This window comes from Neopelma chrysocephalum, unplaced genomic scaffold, assembly GCF_003984885.1.
Source record: "Neopelma chrysocephalum unplaced genomic scaffold, ASM398488v2 Primary Assembly neopelma1_62, whole genome shotgun sequence".
Lineage (NCBI taxonomy): Eukaryota > Metazoa > Chordata > Aves > Passeriformes > Pipridae > Neopelma > Neopelma chrysocephalum.
In genome coordinates, this window is record NW_020897719.1 from 259,873 (window position 1) to 275,103 (window position 15,231).

Genomic DNA, 15,231 nt, shown 5'->3' on the forward strand with positions numbered 1-15,231 from the left:
GCTGCATGCAAGACGAAAGGCTGTTTTTCTTGCGTGACAAGATGGCAGTGCAAGGTGTGCTTGGTGGGCAGTTCTCTTCTTCCTCAACAAGTCCTGGATTTCTTGATTGTTTTCATCAAACCAGTCCTTGTTCTTCTTGAGGGAGAACCCTAAGGATTCTTCAGAGGATTGCAGGATGCAGCTTTTAATATGATGCCAAATTGTTTCAGGGGAGGAAACTGCAGAATCTGTGGAATGGTTTTCGAGCCTAGTTTGAAGGTTTGCCTGGAATCTTTCTCTTACTGTGGCTGATTGGAGATTGTTAACTTGGAGTCTTCTCCTTGGGATACTGCCCCTTTTGGGTTTGAATTTGAGATTAAAGTTGAGTTTACAGCGCACAAGCCGATGGTCTGTTTGACATTCTGCGCTGGGCATCACGTGGGAGGACATCGCGGACATCTCTCCGACGCACCAAGACATAATCAATGAGGTGCCAGTGCTTAGACCTGGGGTGCATCCAGGTTGTCTTCAGACTATTTTTCTGCTGAAAGATAGTATTAGTGATGGTAAACTGTTGCTCCGCACAGAATTCTAGCAGAAGTCGACCATTATCGTTGCAGTTTCCAACACCATGCTTGCCTAATACTCCTTTCCAGGCTTCAAAATTCTTACCTACTCTGGCGTTGAAATCACCAAAGATAATGATCTTATCATCTGCAGGCACCTTTTGGGTAAGGCAGCGCAGGTCAGTGTAAAATTTTTCTTTTTCAGCAGGGTCAGCTTGGAGAGTTGGGGCATATATACTAAAGATGACAACGTGTTGCTTGTTGTTTAGTGGAAGGCGTAGGGAGATAATGCGGTCAGAGTGACCTGTCAGCAGATTTTCGAGTTTAGGGACAATAGAGTTTTTGATCATGAAGCCGACACCTGAGAGATGTTTTTCGGTTTTGGGCTTACCTGACCAAAAGAGTGTGTAACCGGCACCATGTTCTCTGAAGCTGCCTTCCTCGTGAAGGCGAACTTCACTGAGAGCAGCAATGTCGATGTTCAGACGAGCCAGTTCATGGGCAATTAGGGCCGAACGTTGCTCAGGACGTCTGCTATTCACAGAGTCGAGCATGGTTCTGATGTTCCAGCATGCTAGAGTTAATTTGGGTACACCTTTAGAGGCAGGTGCATGCCTTTGTCTTTTGCTCTTTGTGCGACTGCATTGGAAGAAGATGCCCGTCGGTCTGCGGTTAACCAACCGGGTGAAGGTGGAGATGAGCTTTGTTTAGGCCACCTTTTCTAGGCCCCTCTCCGAGTGGAGCAAGCAGTGCTGTCCTTGAAAAGGCTGCTTGGTCGTTCAGGGTGCTGCCCCAAGAGATTCTCATCTCCATCAGTCTCAAATGACCAATATCCTGAACCGCCTGCATGCAGGGTTGAGTCTGCGGCTCCCAGTGCACCTTTCACCTACCGTTTCGACCCTCGCCCGTCCCACAGGACTTTTTGCATGTGGGTAAAGCCTTCAAGCCTGCGCAATGGATTTTTTAGGTGAGATGCAGTATGCGCGGAACTGAACCCACCCTTTAATCCTGAGGTTCATCTGCCAGGGCCGAGCAAGCTTGGACGGTGGCAGTGAGGTCCTCAGGACGTAGGTTTGATTAGAGTGACCTTCTCTTAGATGGATGGCCTTACAGGGCTAAGCGAGCTCCATCTGCCCGGGTTTGGGATGAGAGTTGTCCTTCTCCTAGGATGACTGCCAGAAGGCTAATGAGCTCATCCTGCCCAAGGATGTAGTTTATCTGGTCCTATGGTTTTGACCTGTCTGGCATGGGCGACCCTACCGAAGGCATGAACCCTCGCCAGCATAGCTCGCAACCACATAGGGGTACATAGGCTACGTTCCTGTTAGAACGATTTGGGCAGGTCTTTCATTTCCAGTAACAACCCTTTGTCCTGCCCACTCTTTCAGGGTGTAACAGAGCAAAGCAAATATATCCAGAACATGCCAAAACTGGGCAGTAGCCGCAGGAGAGCCAAAACTAAAGAAATAAATAGACAAACAAACAAACAAACCGACCAACCGTTCTGGCCCCCGTACCTATCCAAGGCTGGGGTACCTTACAAGGCCCCAGCCTGGCCGGGACCACCATCAATCTAAAAGAACCCTCTATCCACCCAGACCTTATCCTTCCCCCACTGTGCTACCACGAATTCCAGGCGCACTGCTCACATGTGATGTGATGTTTCATACGGGACAGCCCTGCTCTCCCACCCGCCAGTCGAAGGACCCCCACGGCCAGCTCAACACCCTTCCCTCTGCTCCCTCCCCCTCCCCCTCTCCCTCCCCCCCAAACCTGGAACGGCAAACCTCTGTGTGCTCCGAAGCTGCGCTCTCATCTTCCACAGGGGCGCAGTACTTGCCGGCAAGGCTCCCCCTCTCTCTCCTTTCTCCTGCCGCGGCCTCGCCTGGGGTCCAAAACCGCGCGCGCCCCTGGACCGGCGCGGCGCCCTGCGCAGCACCTGCAGCAGCCCCCGAACCGAGCAGGGTCCCGCACGGCATGCGCAGGGCTTCTGGCCAGGCGCGGAGTCCCGTGCGCGCGGCGCGGAAGTTTCCCGCCAGCGCGAGGCCCCCGGGACCCTGCTCGGTTTGGGGGCTGCTGCAGGCGCTGCGCAGGGCGCCGCGCAGTTTTGTAGCTTGTGTAGAAATAATGATTCTGCTAAAAGGAAAATACAGCACTGACATTACATTATTGCAGTGGTGAGGCACTGGAACAGGTTGTCCAGAGGTGTGGATGCTCCATCACTGGAAGTGCTCAACTCCAGGCTGGATGTGGCTTTGAGCAACCTCATCTAGTGTCCCTGCCTATGGCAGTGGGTTGGAACTAGATGATCTTTTAAGGTCCTTTCCAACCCAAACCATTTTATGATTCTATGATTATTACACATACTCAAGCTTCCTCTAATCCTCCAAGTGCTGTGTACTACTGATGGGCTACTTCAGATCCTCAGTGTGGAAATTTTTGCTAAATTTGTTCTAACAGGGTCCACCTCCAAGCAGTGCTCATCAACTCAATGATGAGCTGTAAGGGTCGTACTTGCAGTTTCAGCTATATGGGGAATGTTTGCATTGTATTGCAACCACATGATGTTTCAGATAATATGGGTGGATGATAGTCACTGGATATTCACTTTAGACATACAATTCAGATTATTTGGATTTAGATTATTTGTCTTCTGAGAGCCTCTTCTAAGCATATGGAACACATCTCCTAAAAATACAAGTGTTCTGAAGCACCTTATTCCTGATCTAGAGCAGCCACTGTGGGTATGATCCACTGTCAGCAAACTAAAACCCAGTGTTTTTATATTTTGGGGTTTGATTAAATTTTTTGTTGGTTTGGTGCCTTTTTTTTGGTGTTACACAGAAAGGATGCAAGAAAACTGAAAAAAACCCACAGAAATGCTCTTATGGCACATATTTCACAACTAGATAGTATCATTACGCAAATGAGTATTACTTAGCTGTAGAGATGCACCAGCCTTTGAATTCCTGCACGAGAATGAACCCATATGTCATGCTGCTGTAAGATGGAAAACTGTCTATGACACACTCTTTGGTTATGCCAGTGGTGTGTGTGCAGTCACACAGCTCAGCCAAACACACAGGTAACAGCACAGACTCATTCCTGATGGGCAAGAACAGTAACAGATCACTTCAGCTATATTTTACAAAAAAACATTGAAACTGTTTGTGGTACATGTAGTTCCATAAACATACAATATTATACTTCTTTTGGAGCTGACAAGTTTCAGCAGATCTTGAGAAATCAGGTAAACTACAAACAGGTTCATGTTTAAGGTCCGGTGTCTAGAATGCACAGCTGTAACTGCAGGTAATGAATGTTCCTGCAGCAGAAATGCAGAAAGGTATGTCCCAAGACTAAACAGAAATGAAAGAAAGCCATTTTGATAACTGAAGTTAAAGGGGAAATATATTGCTATGAAGTATTTCTAAGAAAGAGTTCTCTATTTTTACCATGAAATATACATTTTTATTTCACAGTCTTTAATTAGCTTTATAGCCACTTTCTTCAAAATGAAATGTCAATCAAGTAAACGGTTCACATTTTCAGAACAAGCACTTACTGGGATGTGCTAAACCTAGCAATTTTGCTGTAATACTTTTCTACTTCACTCTGCCTAATAAATTACCCTGTGCCATACAGCTTTCATTCTCCTCTTTTCTTCAAACACAACTGATATTTTTATGTTGGATTTTAAAAAGTTCACATGTTCAAAGATATTATCCTAAAAGAATTTTATCAGGTCACACAGGAACATGGAAATTGTGAAAACAGTAATGAAATTGTTGTCATCCTTGCAGAGTACCACCCTACTAAGTCAACAACCTCTCTGAAAATCGTTAGGAATGAAGGGACAAATTAAGCTCTTGGCCAAGCTAGAGCAATTCTGTTGACTTTAAAAGGAACACATCCACTCTGTGAGATTACTTTTCTGTAAAAGCTGCCTCAGAAGGTTAATGGAAATTAAGCTGGCAATCTATTCTAGATTTTCAAAAGGGACAATTTATCCTTTATCACTGGGCAAAAATGAATTTTCCAAACTAATAATGAATTTCTGTTTCATCCGTGCTTTGAAGTTTTGATACCATTCTAAAAGCTTTTTTCTCCTTTGAATCTTTTCTTGTAAGCTCATTTTTTTTTCTTTCTCTAGAACAGCAGGAAGCTCATTCCAGTTTTTAATAAAGATAAATGGAGCCCCCATGGTTTTCAATAATTGTAATGGAGCACTGTGGTACATTGATGAATTTCCGCAATCACCCGGTGTCATTACATCTTCTATAACAGGCAGAGATCCATACGAACAAGCTTCATAAATTCTGTAACATTCTGTATTTATTCCCACTGGGCACAATGTCAAATCACTTTGTAGCAAGGCATCTTGATAGTTTTTGAAACTTTCATTTGTTTCTTGAGGCTGCCACCTAGGAAAGTAAAGGGGGTTAAAATAAATATTTTTCCCACAGACATTGCAACGAAAAAATAAGTGATAAGCTTTAATTTCAACTATGCATAAAGATGAAAATGCTGTCAATGTAAGAATTTTATATTACACACACAATCAATGGACTTTTACTTTTAGTCTTAACTGCTCTTAAGAGTCTTCTAAAAATTTATTGAAAATGTCACTGTTAAAAATAGACTGTAACCTGTCTATGTTAGATGTCGTCCTTTTAGGAAATTATTAATACATAGAAGTGTAAGAAACAAATTGAAACGCCATTTTAATCTTCTGCATGACCTGGATGACGCATATGTCAATTTACTTCACAGCACAGTTCAGAAACAGACCAACAGGGAGACACTTGATGGACTTTTTAATGACTTTGTTTGGCCTCAAATACTTTACATGAGTAGAGGTTTGCTTTTCAAAAGTTAGGATGTAAAGCAATCCATGTAACCAGAATCCATCTCCTGAAGTGCCCCAGAATGTCTGTGAGATAAGAGTCTATGTCACAGATACAATCCATCTCCTGAGATTCTTCATCAGGGTAGCTGAGGTCTTTCTAAGCACTGCTGTGCCTGCTATTAAACATTTTATAAGTGTTGCTTTTCAAAATTAAGAAATACAATCAGAACCCTACTCTTGTTAGTCAAAAGATCTGTTCCACCTACTTGAAATAAAAAACAACTGTGCTGTACAGATTAAATCCAATCTCTTATATGGAACACAACAAAATATGGTTGTCTTCTTTCTTCTGCTAACGACATTAAACCACACAAAACACAAGACAAATATTTCTTCTCCCACCATAATCAAATATATTCAAGAAAAAAACCTGATGATCTTAGATGGTTGTATATGCAGGAGATTTTTCTATGCATTTAAAAATATGCTTTATGTAAAATATAGCAACAGAAAGGCTGTTATGTTATGAAGACCTAAACAAAGAGTCTCAGCAATGTTCTCTGATTTAATTATGACTGATTACCTTTATTTGTACTATTTTTTAATGCTCAAGAAAAGATTAGTAATAGTGAACCAGGCAAGAAAATCTGAATATTTTGACAAAATAAATCAAAAGTCTTACTGTTCTCTGGCTGCAATCCAGCAAAGTTTGTCAAGCCCATCCTGCTTCAGAATTTCCATTAGGGTTTCTCTAGAAGAGTTCTTATAAACTGTTCCTAAGAAATTACATAGATATGATCTTGGATCATGTAGCATTGACCAGTTCGGTTCTACAACTGGAAAATTTCTGTAGCTGTAAAAACAATGTATAATTAGACAACTATATGTTTTCTGTCAAAGGAAAAACATTTTGCACCATTTCATCTTTACTGCATTGGATTTTAAGACTAAAAGCACCTGTTTGTTGCCAATCCACATCTATAAACACAGACAGCAAACTACACACAAGCAAACCACTTCAAGTCCTGTCCTAAAAGTAGGTCTTTATTCTCTTTGCCCCCACCACTCTCTTCAGAGACTTTCCAAAATACTTATATCTTTTTTCAATATCAGAAATACAATGTGTGCATATTACAAAATGTCCTTGAGTAACATGCTTTTCCAAAGCAGCTGTTCTTGATGCAACCACAAATTTTGACTGAAATGGCCAGGTTAATGGTAACTATGGTGTTTAAGTCTCAGCTACCTTAATCTCTGGGCATGCCTATCAACTGAAAATACCACTGGTAACCTCTCAAAGCAAAATCTCACTTTGATCTCAGTGGACTTCAATAATCTAATCTTTTGGCTACTAAAAAGCTTGTTGTACATTATTCGATGAACGGTCCTTTCTCCATTCTTCTCCTGTGGGATGAATGTTAATTCACTTACTTTCTGAGAACCATTCTTTCCTTCATGACAAATATTTTTACAGCATTCTACATCTTCATTTTCTCTCTTCACTTGGAAAATCTGGCACACGTTCACACATTTTTTACACTACTTGGTGTGCAAGGGCTGCAAACCTCCGTTTTGATACCATATTTATCTTTCTCCACCCAGCTGTGCACCTTTGTTTATTGTTGTAAATGTTGTTGCTTTCTGTTAACCATCACCTTAATCTCTGCATCTCAAAATTCAACTTCTTTTTGCTTAGGAACTTCCAATGCCAACAATTTTCTGACACTATCAAGAACCCAAATTTATCATATTTCAGAGACACTGTGAGCAACTTCAAGCTATATATAAAGAACTCCATATAGTTTTCCAGATTCAGCCAACTGGATCAATACAGGAAACTGAATTCAAATTCAACACAAGATATAAAAATAATCCTGTGCTCCTTTCAGCTTATATTACTGTGAATAAGTAGCTAAACCACTATTAACTCTCTGTTAATAAGAAGTAAAAGTGTATCTAACTGAACTGAGCCTTTATTTACTCCACACAAGTAGTTTGAGCAGATAAGTATAATAAAAATGTTTTTGTAAGCATGCAGTTAAGCCAGCTTATGCTGCTGTGGTACTGGAGTATAACAACTCAAAACAGGAAGCACACAACTGCCTTTTAAGAGCCATAACAGGGGTTAAAAAAAGTACCACCAGCATCACCTTTCCATTTCTGAACAAGGAGTACCTGGAGCTTAATTACATAACTATCTTTTAAATCCCCCATGTCACTGGTACATACTACATCAGCAGATATGATAAATCTCAAGAGCAATTCTATTAAAGAAAAAACAAACAGAAAACCTTCCAAGCTCCCTAAACGCTGGCATTCTTTTCCTATTATCATTTTTATTTCTAAATGCAATTTCAAAAGATCCCAATGTTTGATTTATGAAATGATTAATAGGATTATGTTCTACAATTTACTTACTATAATTGTTTTGGGCATCAGCAGTAAGTCATATTTTCCGTACCTCATGCACAACAATTGTTTCAATTGCAACCTCTGTCTACAGCACTTACGTAGCTACTCCCAAAGGCCACTGGAAAATATCCTCTTCATTTATGAACGCACAGTCATAGGTAACAAAAAGTAGATTTACAAATCCTCCGTTTCTTTTCAGGTATGGCTGAATCCATCCGTTGTTGCACTGCTCGTTTCCAAGCAGCACCACCGCCACGTGCCGGATTTTGTGGGTCTGAATTAGCATTTGTGCGTAGTGCAGCCACTGGGTGGCGGACGCGACCTTGGCCTGTTCCCTCCCGTTCAGCACGAGCACGACATGCTCCGCTTCCACCGAGAAGTAGCCAGGAACTACAGATGGGCCAGTGAGGAAGCTGAGAAAACCAAAATGCGAACAGTAAACACCCGTAAAACAAATTACTGACCTTAATCCTCTAAACATCCTTACTACACAGTCTGTAATCCTGAAACTATTTTTTCATCAATAAAGCAGATGTAATATACTGCGAACTGTAACCACTTCTGATGTTAGTATCTACTGCTTAACACAGGACTAAGGTTGCCTTCATCTTTGTTGAGAAAAAGGAGATTTAGACTTAAATAAAGTATTTTGTCAATAAATCAGAACTAGTACTATACTCAAACCTAAAAATGTGTGTAAATCAATCACCTCTAAAAAAGTGGTGTACTTTGATGTTCAAAAAAGTCTTAATTCCAGTAATAACCAGTGACTGCTGTATTAGAACAAGAGAAAGGCCCTCCCAAAAACCTGGTGAGTATACTAAACCAGGTATCATTAAGAGGGACAGTTAGCTGGTCTGGCATACTACTTTTCTCAGTAATTTTGGTTAAGTTTCCACTGAGTAGAATCAGTAACACAAGAGATATTTATCTAAATGTAAACTTAGGTTTGTTGTGTATGCTAGAAAGTACAAACATTCTAGGTAGAAAATGGCATTTCTAGATCTTGCACAATGTATTTAACAGAGAAATTTCAGTCAGGTAGCAAAATCATAAAATCTTTAATAATTTTAATAAGTTTTCTAGGTCTGCTGCACTACTAGTTTTTCAGCTACCAGCATAACTTAAGTTATAATGAGCATGAGTTTTAACTCATGAAGTGCTGAGACTGACAGCTAGCTTCAGTTCAAGTGTACTTAGTGAGGAAAAAAAAATTCACAATAAAAGCTGTTGTGTACCAGTGAGGTTATCTGAAGTAGACTGACCTTAGATAAGCGTATTTTAAACCTGAGTTAAGCTGACACGCTGCTGGCTTGGTGGGAGTGGCATATTTTGGAGCCAAGATTCATGAAACTCATGACTTGGAATCAAGACTTCTAATAGATTAAATGTCAGATCAAGACTTAAAGCCAAAGTTTAACAGACGATGAGAACAGAATCACTGGGATTCCTAAGAGAGAATACTTTGAGCTTCAGAATGCCTAAAATAGTGACAAGGATATGTAGATGGTCCAGTGATCGCCTTGCAAAAAGAGACATGGGGGAAAAGGTTTTATCTATGACACAGCAGTTTGAGAGTATCAACTTTACAGGAATAGCAGGATGTACAGGTCAGGAAGTACTGACCTGTGTGTAGGAAAATATGAAGTTTAAATGCATAAAATTATGGTGGGGAAAAAAGGTAACATTATGAAAGTCTCATAAATCCCATACTTTAACAATGAAAACACAGTGCTAGGATTGTACTATCAACTCCCAGTCAGAACACAATTGGGATTGAGAAACGTAAGGGAGATTACAAAAACTGCAAAATTAAGGCAGTAGTACTAACAGCACTAACTACTCACATGAAGGCTAGATAAAAGATGGTATGGGAAGATTACATTTTTTTGACTAAATACATGACTTGCTTTCTACAAAGTCCTTGTTTTTCCTTACTAATCATAGAAACAATACAATAAGACGGTATTCTAGACTGGGTCTTCCAGACCCAATTCCAAAGGTGTTAGTCACAGTCATTCTGTAACAGCAGTATGATTAAGTTCAGCACTTGCAGCAGGAGAGATCAGACCAAATAGTGTAGAGATACTCCATATGCAACAAAAGAATTACGTAAAAATGAGAAAATCAGGATAAGAACTTGGAAAGGAGCAGTACAAATCACAAGAAGCTTTCAAGGAGTTTGCAGACTGTTCACAAACACTGTACAAGAAGCCCAAGCACTTTAATCCAAAAAGTAAACAACATATACTTCCCAAACCCCATATAAATTAATCGAAAACTAAGGAAGATTCCTACATGTAAACTCATTCCCTTCAGAAAGAAATACAAGTTTAAACATAGTAAGTATTATATCAAACAGAGAATTTGGACCTGGATCGCATTCACTTGAGAGTTCTGAAGGAACATGAAATTGCAGAACTGCTAGCAAAGGTGTTGCAGTGTCATTATGAAGAGACACTATGCTTGATAAGGGGTCTACCCATCAACACAAAACTCCCATCTACAGAAACAACTTGAGTGGACCCTGCAGGAGACCAGTCAGCATGAATTCCCTCTCTGGAAAAGTCTGTAATAAATAGTAAGATCACTGCATCTTATCAAAAGGTAAGATCACTGATCACACACATGTAAACACTGCTGGAAATCAATTATCCTGTTTTACTAATCTGATGAAGATCTACGAGTGTGTCAGTAAGAACACAGATAAAGAGGATCCAGTAGATGTAATGCATTTGCATTTTCAAAACGCTTCACCAAAAGGTTTTCTTAAAACTGAATTGCCACAAGGTATCCCAGGTAGAATCCTTCGACAGATAAAAACCTCTGCTGATTGACTTTTTTGACCAATAGGCTTTCATTCTGGCATGAATCAAGATGGTTGCAATTTGTGTACAGAGGGTGGGAGAATGGCGAGTACTTGCAGAACAACTGGGGTTAACAGGGACTGAGGCAAGGCAGCACTGAATGTTTATAAAATAGAGGGTGTTAATCAGTGGAACAGAAATTTAGGAACGCTCTTACTTAATAATAAGAGGTAAGTAGTTTGGCACTCCCTGCTCTACAACATCTTCCTAGATGACAGGAGAGAAGGAAGGGAATTGCTCCAGGCCAAATAAAGTGCTAAATCCTGCTCTCCTGCCTCTTGTATGAACATGCCAACATGTCATTAAAATCCACAGCTATGCAGTTTCTTCTCCACTCATGTTTTTTAATAAACATCCCTGCATTTCATGGAGAAGCTGATACTGTCAGTATTCTTTAGGCAGCTTCTTTGGTGAAAGCCTGAAGCCAGCAAAATCTATATTAAATATGTTTATTCTCCATCATAAATATACAAAATTCATGCAACTATGTTCAAGTGATATTTTGGCATTTTTGTGTCTTTAGAGTTGATATGCTTTGAAAACATTTATTAGACCTCTATTGTTTAACAATCATTAGACTTACCACAAAAAACTGCAGAGCAGCACATATTCTCCAAATAGGTCACCTCAGCTAGTTCCCTCTAGCCTCATCTAGTAATCAAATGGAGATATTTTACCTCAGCCAGGCAGTTAAGTCAACAATTCTAGAAAATCTTATAACCAGTGAGCAGCCAAAATCACGTACTAATTCTTTTTCATAACAAAAACACAAAATAGTATTTCCAATTTGAGCAAAAAGTAGAACTTCAGCTATTTCATTTCAGAAGCCTAGTTGTTAAACTAACAGTGATATTTGCATACTTCCTATACTTTGCACTACAAGTTCCTACTAGCCTGTCAAAAGTTAACTTTTGTTATGTTGGTACCAAACTTCAGCTTTGTATTTTATAGAATCTAGCATCCAAGCTGAAATTAAAATAAGGACTCTATTATCCCTGGTCCATCTACACACAACAAGAAGATATTTAAATGCAAGTATAGAACTTTTTCTTTGAGACATGCATACCCTAAAGAACCAAGTGAGGTTATCAATCATTTGAAATAGGCACACCAGAAGTAAAATAATCATAATCAGTCAAGTGACAGACTCAGTACAGCTAATTATTTTCATGTTATAAACATGGTTTGAAAAGCTTGAAAGAAATTCGCATGTGAATACCAAGATAACCTATCTGGCAGAGTGTGATGGATTTATGTAGATTTAAATTCTGGACTTCTGAGATTTTAATTCTGGGAACAACAAAGTCTCTTCCACCAAGACAGCACTACAGCCACTGGTCCTTATTCAAAGTAAGCACTGTATTCTTTCTCTAAATTTGTGAATGGAAAGCTCTCTTGCTCTGTCAAGGAGACTACCAAGATGCAGTAGCATCATTCATAGTTGATTCTCTAATATTGTAGGATCATCTTTTATTTGCAGACTAGGAATACAGCTTTTTTTTTAAGAGTACATAATTTCATCAATTTCCTTAGATATAGGACAGACTCTTTAATAATTGCTATGCATAAATCAAGCCCATGTATCTTTCTAGAAAACAGTTTTAATCTCTTATGAATGTGATGCAGGCATTACTGAAAATATTCTATGGCCTGTATCATGTTCACCGTTAGATACATTAATAAACAATTCGAAGTGATAAAAAACTTTTGTGATCACTTAAAAACCCCTTTCAATTCACTATCACATATTTACTTCAAACACTACCCACATATTTCAACTAGAACCACATCTTATTGTGTAAGAAAAAAACACTCTTCTGAAACAACATATTTTTCAGAAGTTACACTCACTTAAGTATGTATTTTATGTATTAAGAGAAAACTTTTTTAATAGGTGGGTCCAGGTGCAAGTGACTTAATGTTGCAGGAGATCTACTACTGCAGACTGGCTAACCGGCCAAGTAGATAAAAAATTCTTCACTGTATCTTTACAGAAAGCCTTACAATGGTATTAAATAGGACTTCCGAGAAAAGAATATATGATTCACTGAATAATATAAAACATTTGACATCAGTCTTAAAACATGCATGATCACAGAATAAACACCATTTTTAAAGCAAACAGTGCTTTAAGTGTAATCTTCCTTTACGTATAAAATCTGTATAAACAGATGCTAGACCTCACAGACTGCCTTTGTTATAAAAAGAAACGAAGTTTTGATGCAATCCTATTTATAACCAAGTCCCTTTTCCTGAATACAGAGAAACCAAATAGCAGGAGACCTCCTCTTGCCTCAAAATTCCACGCTTGTTGTCGTCAACTATGAGACTCCAAACCCCAGCTCTTAAGACTTTTCTGAGGATTGTATGTCCCCACCCCCAGGTGCCACTGAGGTCTCTTGGCTGCCCTTCCTCTCAGCATTGGTAAATCTTTCTCTATTTTTTTCAAATAACACAAACCTTTATAAAACAGATGAAATTGCTCCCTGGTTTTCTATTTTTTAACAGTGACTTGTTTAGGCTAGGATTAGCCGCGTTTATCAAGTATGTGTTTCCATGAATAAACAATATGATTGATGAATGAGAAGTTGTGTACATCTTACATAGTTATCAAAACACAAAAAATTAAAAAGGACTTGCAGCTAATACTGAAATAACTACAACTTTGAGACGGGTAAAATAATCCACCTGTGCATCTTATAATGTACATTAACTTTCCAATGCATTATTTGTTAAAGTTTACACAACTGAAATCAACATCATGAACAACACCTGAAATATGTTTTTCCTCCTTTTTGGCTTCCTTCTCTCCACTGTGCAGTCACATCAGCTGGCTCAAGGTGCCCTCCAAAAATATGCTGCCAAAGGTAAAGACCTACACAAAAGAAGACATGATGGAGAATATGAATGCACAGATCTTGCATACTCTAAACTCCTAGCAAATAAAATAACTTCTAGGAAACGAAAAAGCATCACCATGTAAGAACTTGGGAAAGAAATGTCAGAGCTTCTTATATAATGGGAACACTGCTTCTCAAATTGTGTATGACTTTGAATTAGTTCAGATTAATTTTTCCCGTATTGGGGCACTTTAAGATATTCTCTGGCTGACAAAATATCAGTAGATGAAGATATACCACTACTGCTATTAGCATCTCTTTCCAGCACACATACCACTTAAAAATGAGCAAATTTTAATCAGCGTTTTAAGGACAAGCATACTTCTCTTAAGCTTTTGTAAAACACACCATTTTTTTGTGATGGAATGTGCCACCACCTAATTTACCAATATGTTCTACAATGCTACATGCAAGTTTACCTAAAGCTGGAAATTTGGCATTTTCAAAAAGCTAAAATAAGAAAAATTTTATGTCATCAGTAGTAGTTAAAGAGCTTGAGAAGACTCTGGCTCCCAGTTTATGTAAACTCAGTGTCTTCTACTACAGAAGAATTTCCAAGCTCATCACTGGCAGTAGTACTGCAGTACAGAAAATGGTTTATTTCTCACTGTGTGATGCTTTATTTCACGAAGTGTAAATGTGACAAAAATATATAGTCTCGTTTAACCAAATAAGAGGCCTGTTCTTGTGTTGTACTGTAAACCAGACTGGATTAAAAAAGTAATTGTGCTTCTCTGCTATTTGAGACATTTTCTTTGCCAGATGCAAAACACAGCCTTGAAAAGAACTGACAGAAAGAAACTGAAGTGTAACTACTCTTATATACATAACTTTTAGTCATTAAAAAGCAGGAGAAAATGCTATATGAGAAAGGTTATGTGATTAATAGACATTGGTTACATCTGCTTACCAATTGCTGCTTTTCCCCAGATCTGTACTCTAAGACTGGTCTGTTCTAGGCGAGATCTCGCATATTTTATCATCTTAAGATTAGCTTCGTATCTCTGCTGAGAAGCAGCCAGTTCGTTTTTCTCGTCCTCTTCCCATGGATTCCATTCGTTTCCCAAGGCAACATGATTTGTGAAACCTAAAAGCGTAATTTACGTAAAACGGTCAGATTCACGGGCTTAGAAAAACTGAAGAATTTTCTGGAATCCATAATTTCAAGCATCACCTGACAACCCTCCCACGGCCCCGGGCCAGGCACATCACCGCTGCCGCCGCTTCCTCCTCCTCTCCCGCCGGGCCGCGACCCGGTGCCTCCCGCGGCACTGGGGAAATGGCCGCGGCCTGCGCAGGCCCAGCGGGGAGCTGTGAGGCTCCGGCCCCGGCCCTGCTCGCCCTCAGGAGCTGCCTCCGGTCCCCGCCCGCCGCCCCGGCCCTCGCATCGGCGCCGCCGGGCGCGGCCGGGCCGGGCCAGCGGCCCGAAGCGGCCCCGCTCACCTCGCTGGCCGCGGCGGTCCCGGTGCGGCGGGCGAGGGGCGGCCGAGCGGCGCGGCCGCAGGAACACGGTGTAGGCCGCGTAGAGAGAGAAGAGCCCGTACGCGAGGATCAGGGCGGAGCAGAGCCGCCGGCGAACGCCCCGCATCCCGCCCGGCGCGGGCGGACGGCCCGGCGGGGGGCGCCGGGAGGTGGTGGCGGGAGGAGCCTCCGCCCGC

General features: G+C 40.5%; 1 protein-coding gene across 3 annotated transcripts; it reads right to left on the reverse strand.

The window, feature by feature from the left end:
- Positions 1-3,993: 3,993 nt before the first annotated feature.
- RXYLT1 (ribitol xylosyltransferase 1) lies at positions 3,994-15,194 on the reverse strand. Of its 3 annotated transcripts, none has more exons than XM_027682231.1 (6): positions 15,017-15,194; positions 14,484-14,660; positions 13,446-13,548; positions 7,905-8,219; positions 6,077-6,247; positions 3,994-4,969 (listed from the first exon to the last, which is right to left on the reverse strand). In XM_027682231.1, the coding sequence occupies exons 1-6, from the start codon at positions 15,159-15,161 to the stop codon at positions 4,552-4,554; spliced, it is 1,329 nt and encodes a 442-aa protein (XP_027538032.1). In that variant the 5' UTR covers positions 15,162-15,194; the 3' UTR covers positions 3,994-4,551. The 3 variants fall into 3 exon arrangements, with proteins under 3 accessions (XP_027538032.1, XP_027538033.1, XP_027538034.1); XM_027682232.1 differs by lacking the exon at positions 15,017-15,194 and adding an exon at positions 14,748-14,768; XM_027682233.1 differs by lacking the exons at positions 14,484-14,660; positions 15,017-15,194 and adding an exon at positions 11,257-11,324 and having other exon boundaries at positions 13,446-13,549.
- Positions 15,195-15,231: the final 37 nt, after the last annotated feature.

Coding starts and splice junctions, on each gene's coding strand:
- RXYLT1 (XM_027682231.1), bottom strand. CDS start 15,161: ATGCGGGGCGTTCGCCGGCGGCTCTGCTCCGCCCTGATCCTCGCGTAC. Junction 13,549..14,483: donor CTGGGGAAAAGCAGCAATTG/GTAAGCAGATGT, acceptor TCTTTTGTGTAG/GTCTTTACCTTTGGCAGCAT. Junction 8,220..13,445: donor GGAGGAAAAACATATTTCAG/GTGTTGTTCATG, acceptor TGGTTTTCTCAG/CTTCCTCACTGGCCCATCTG.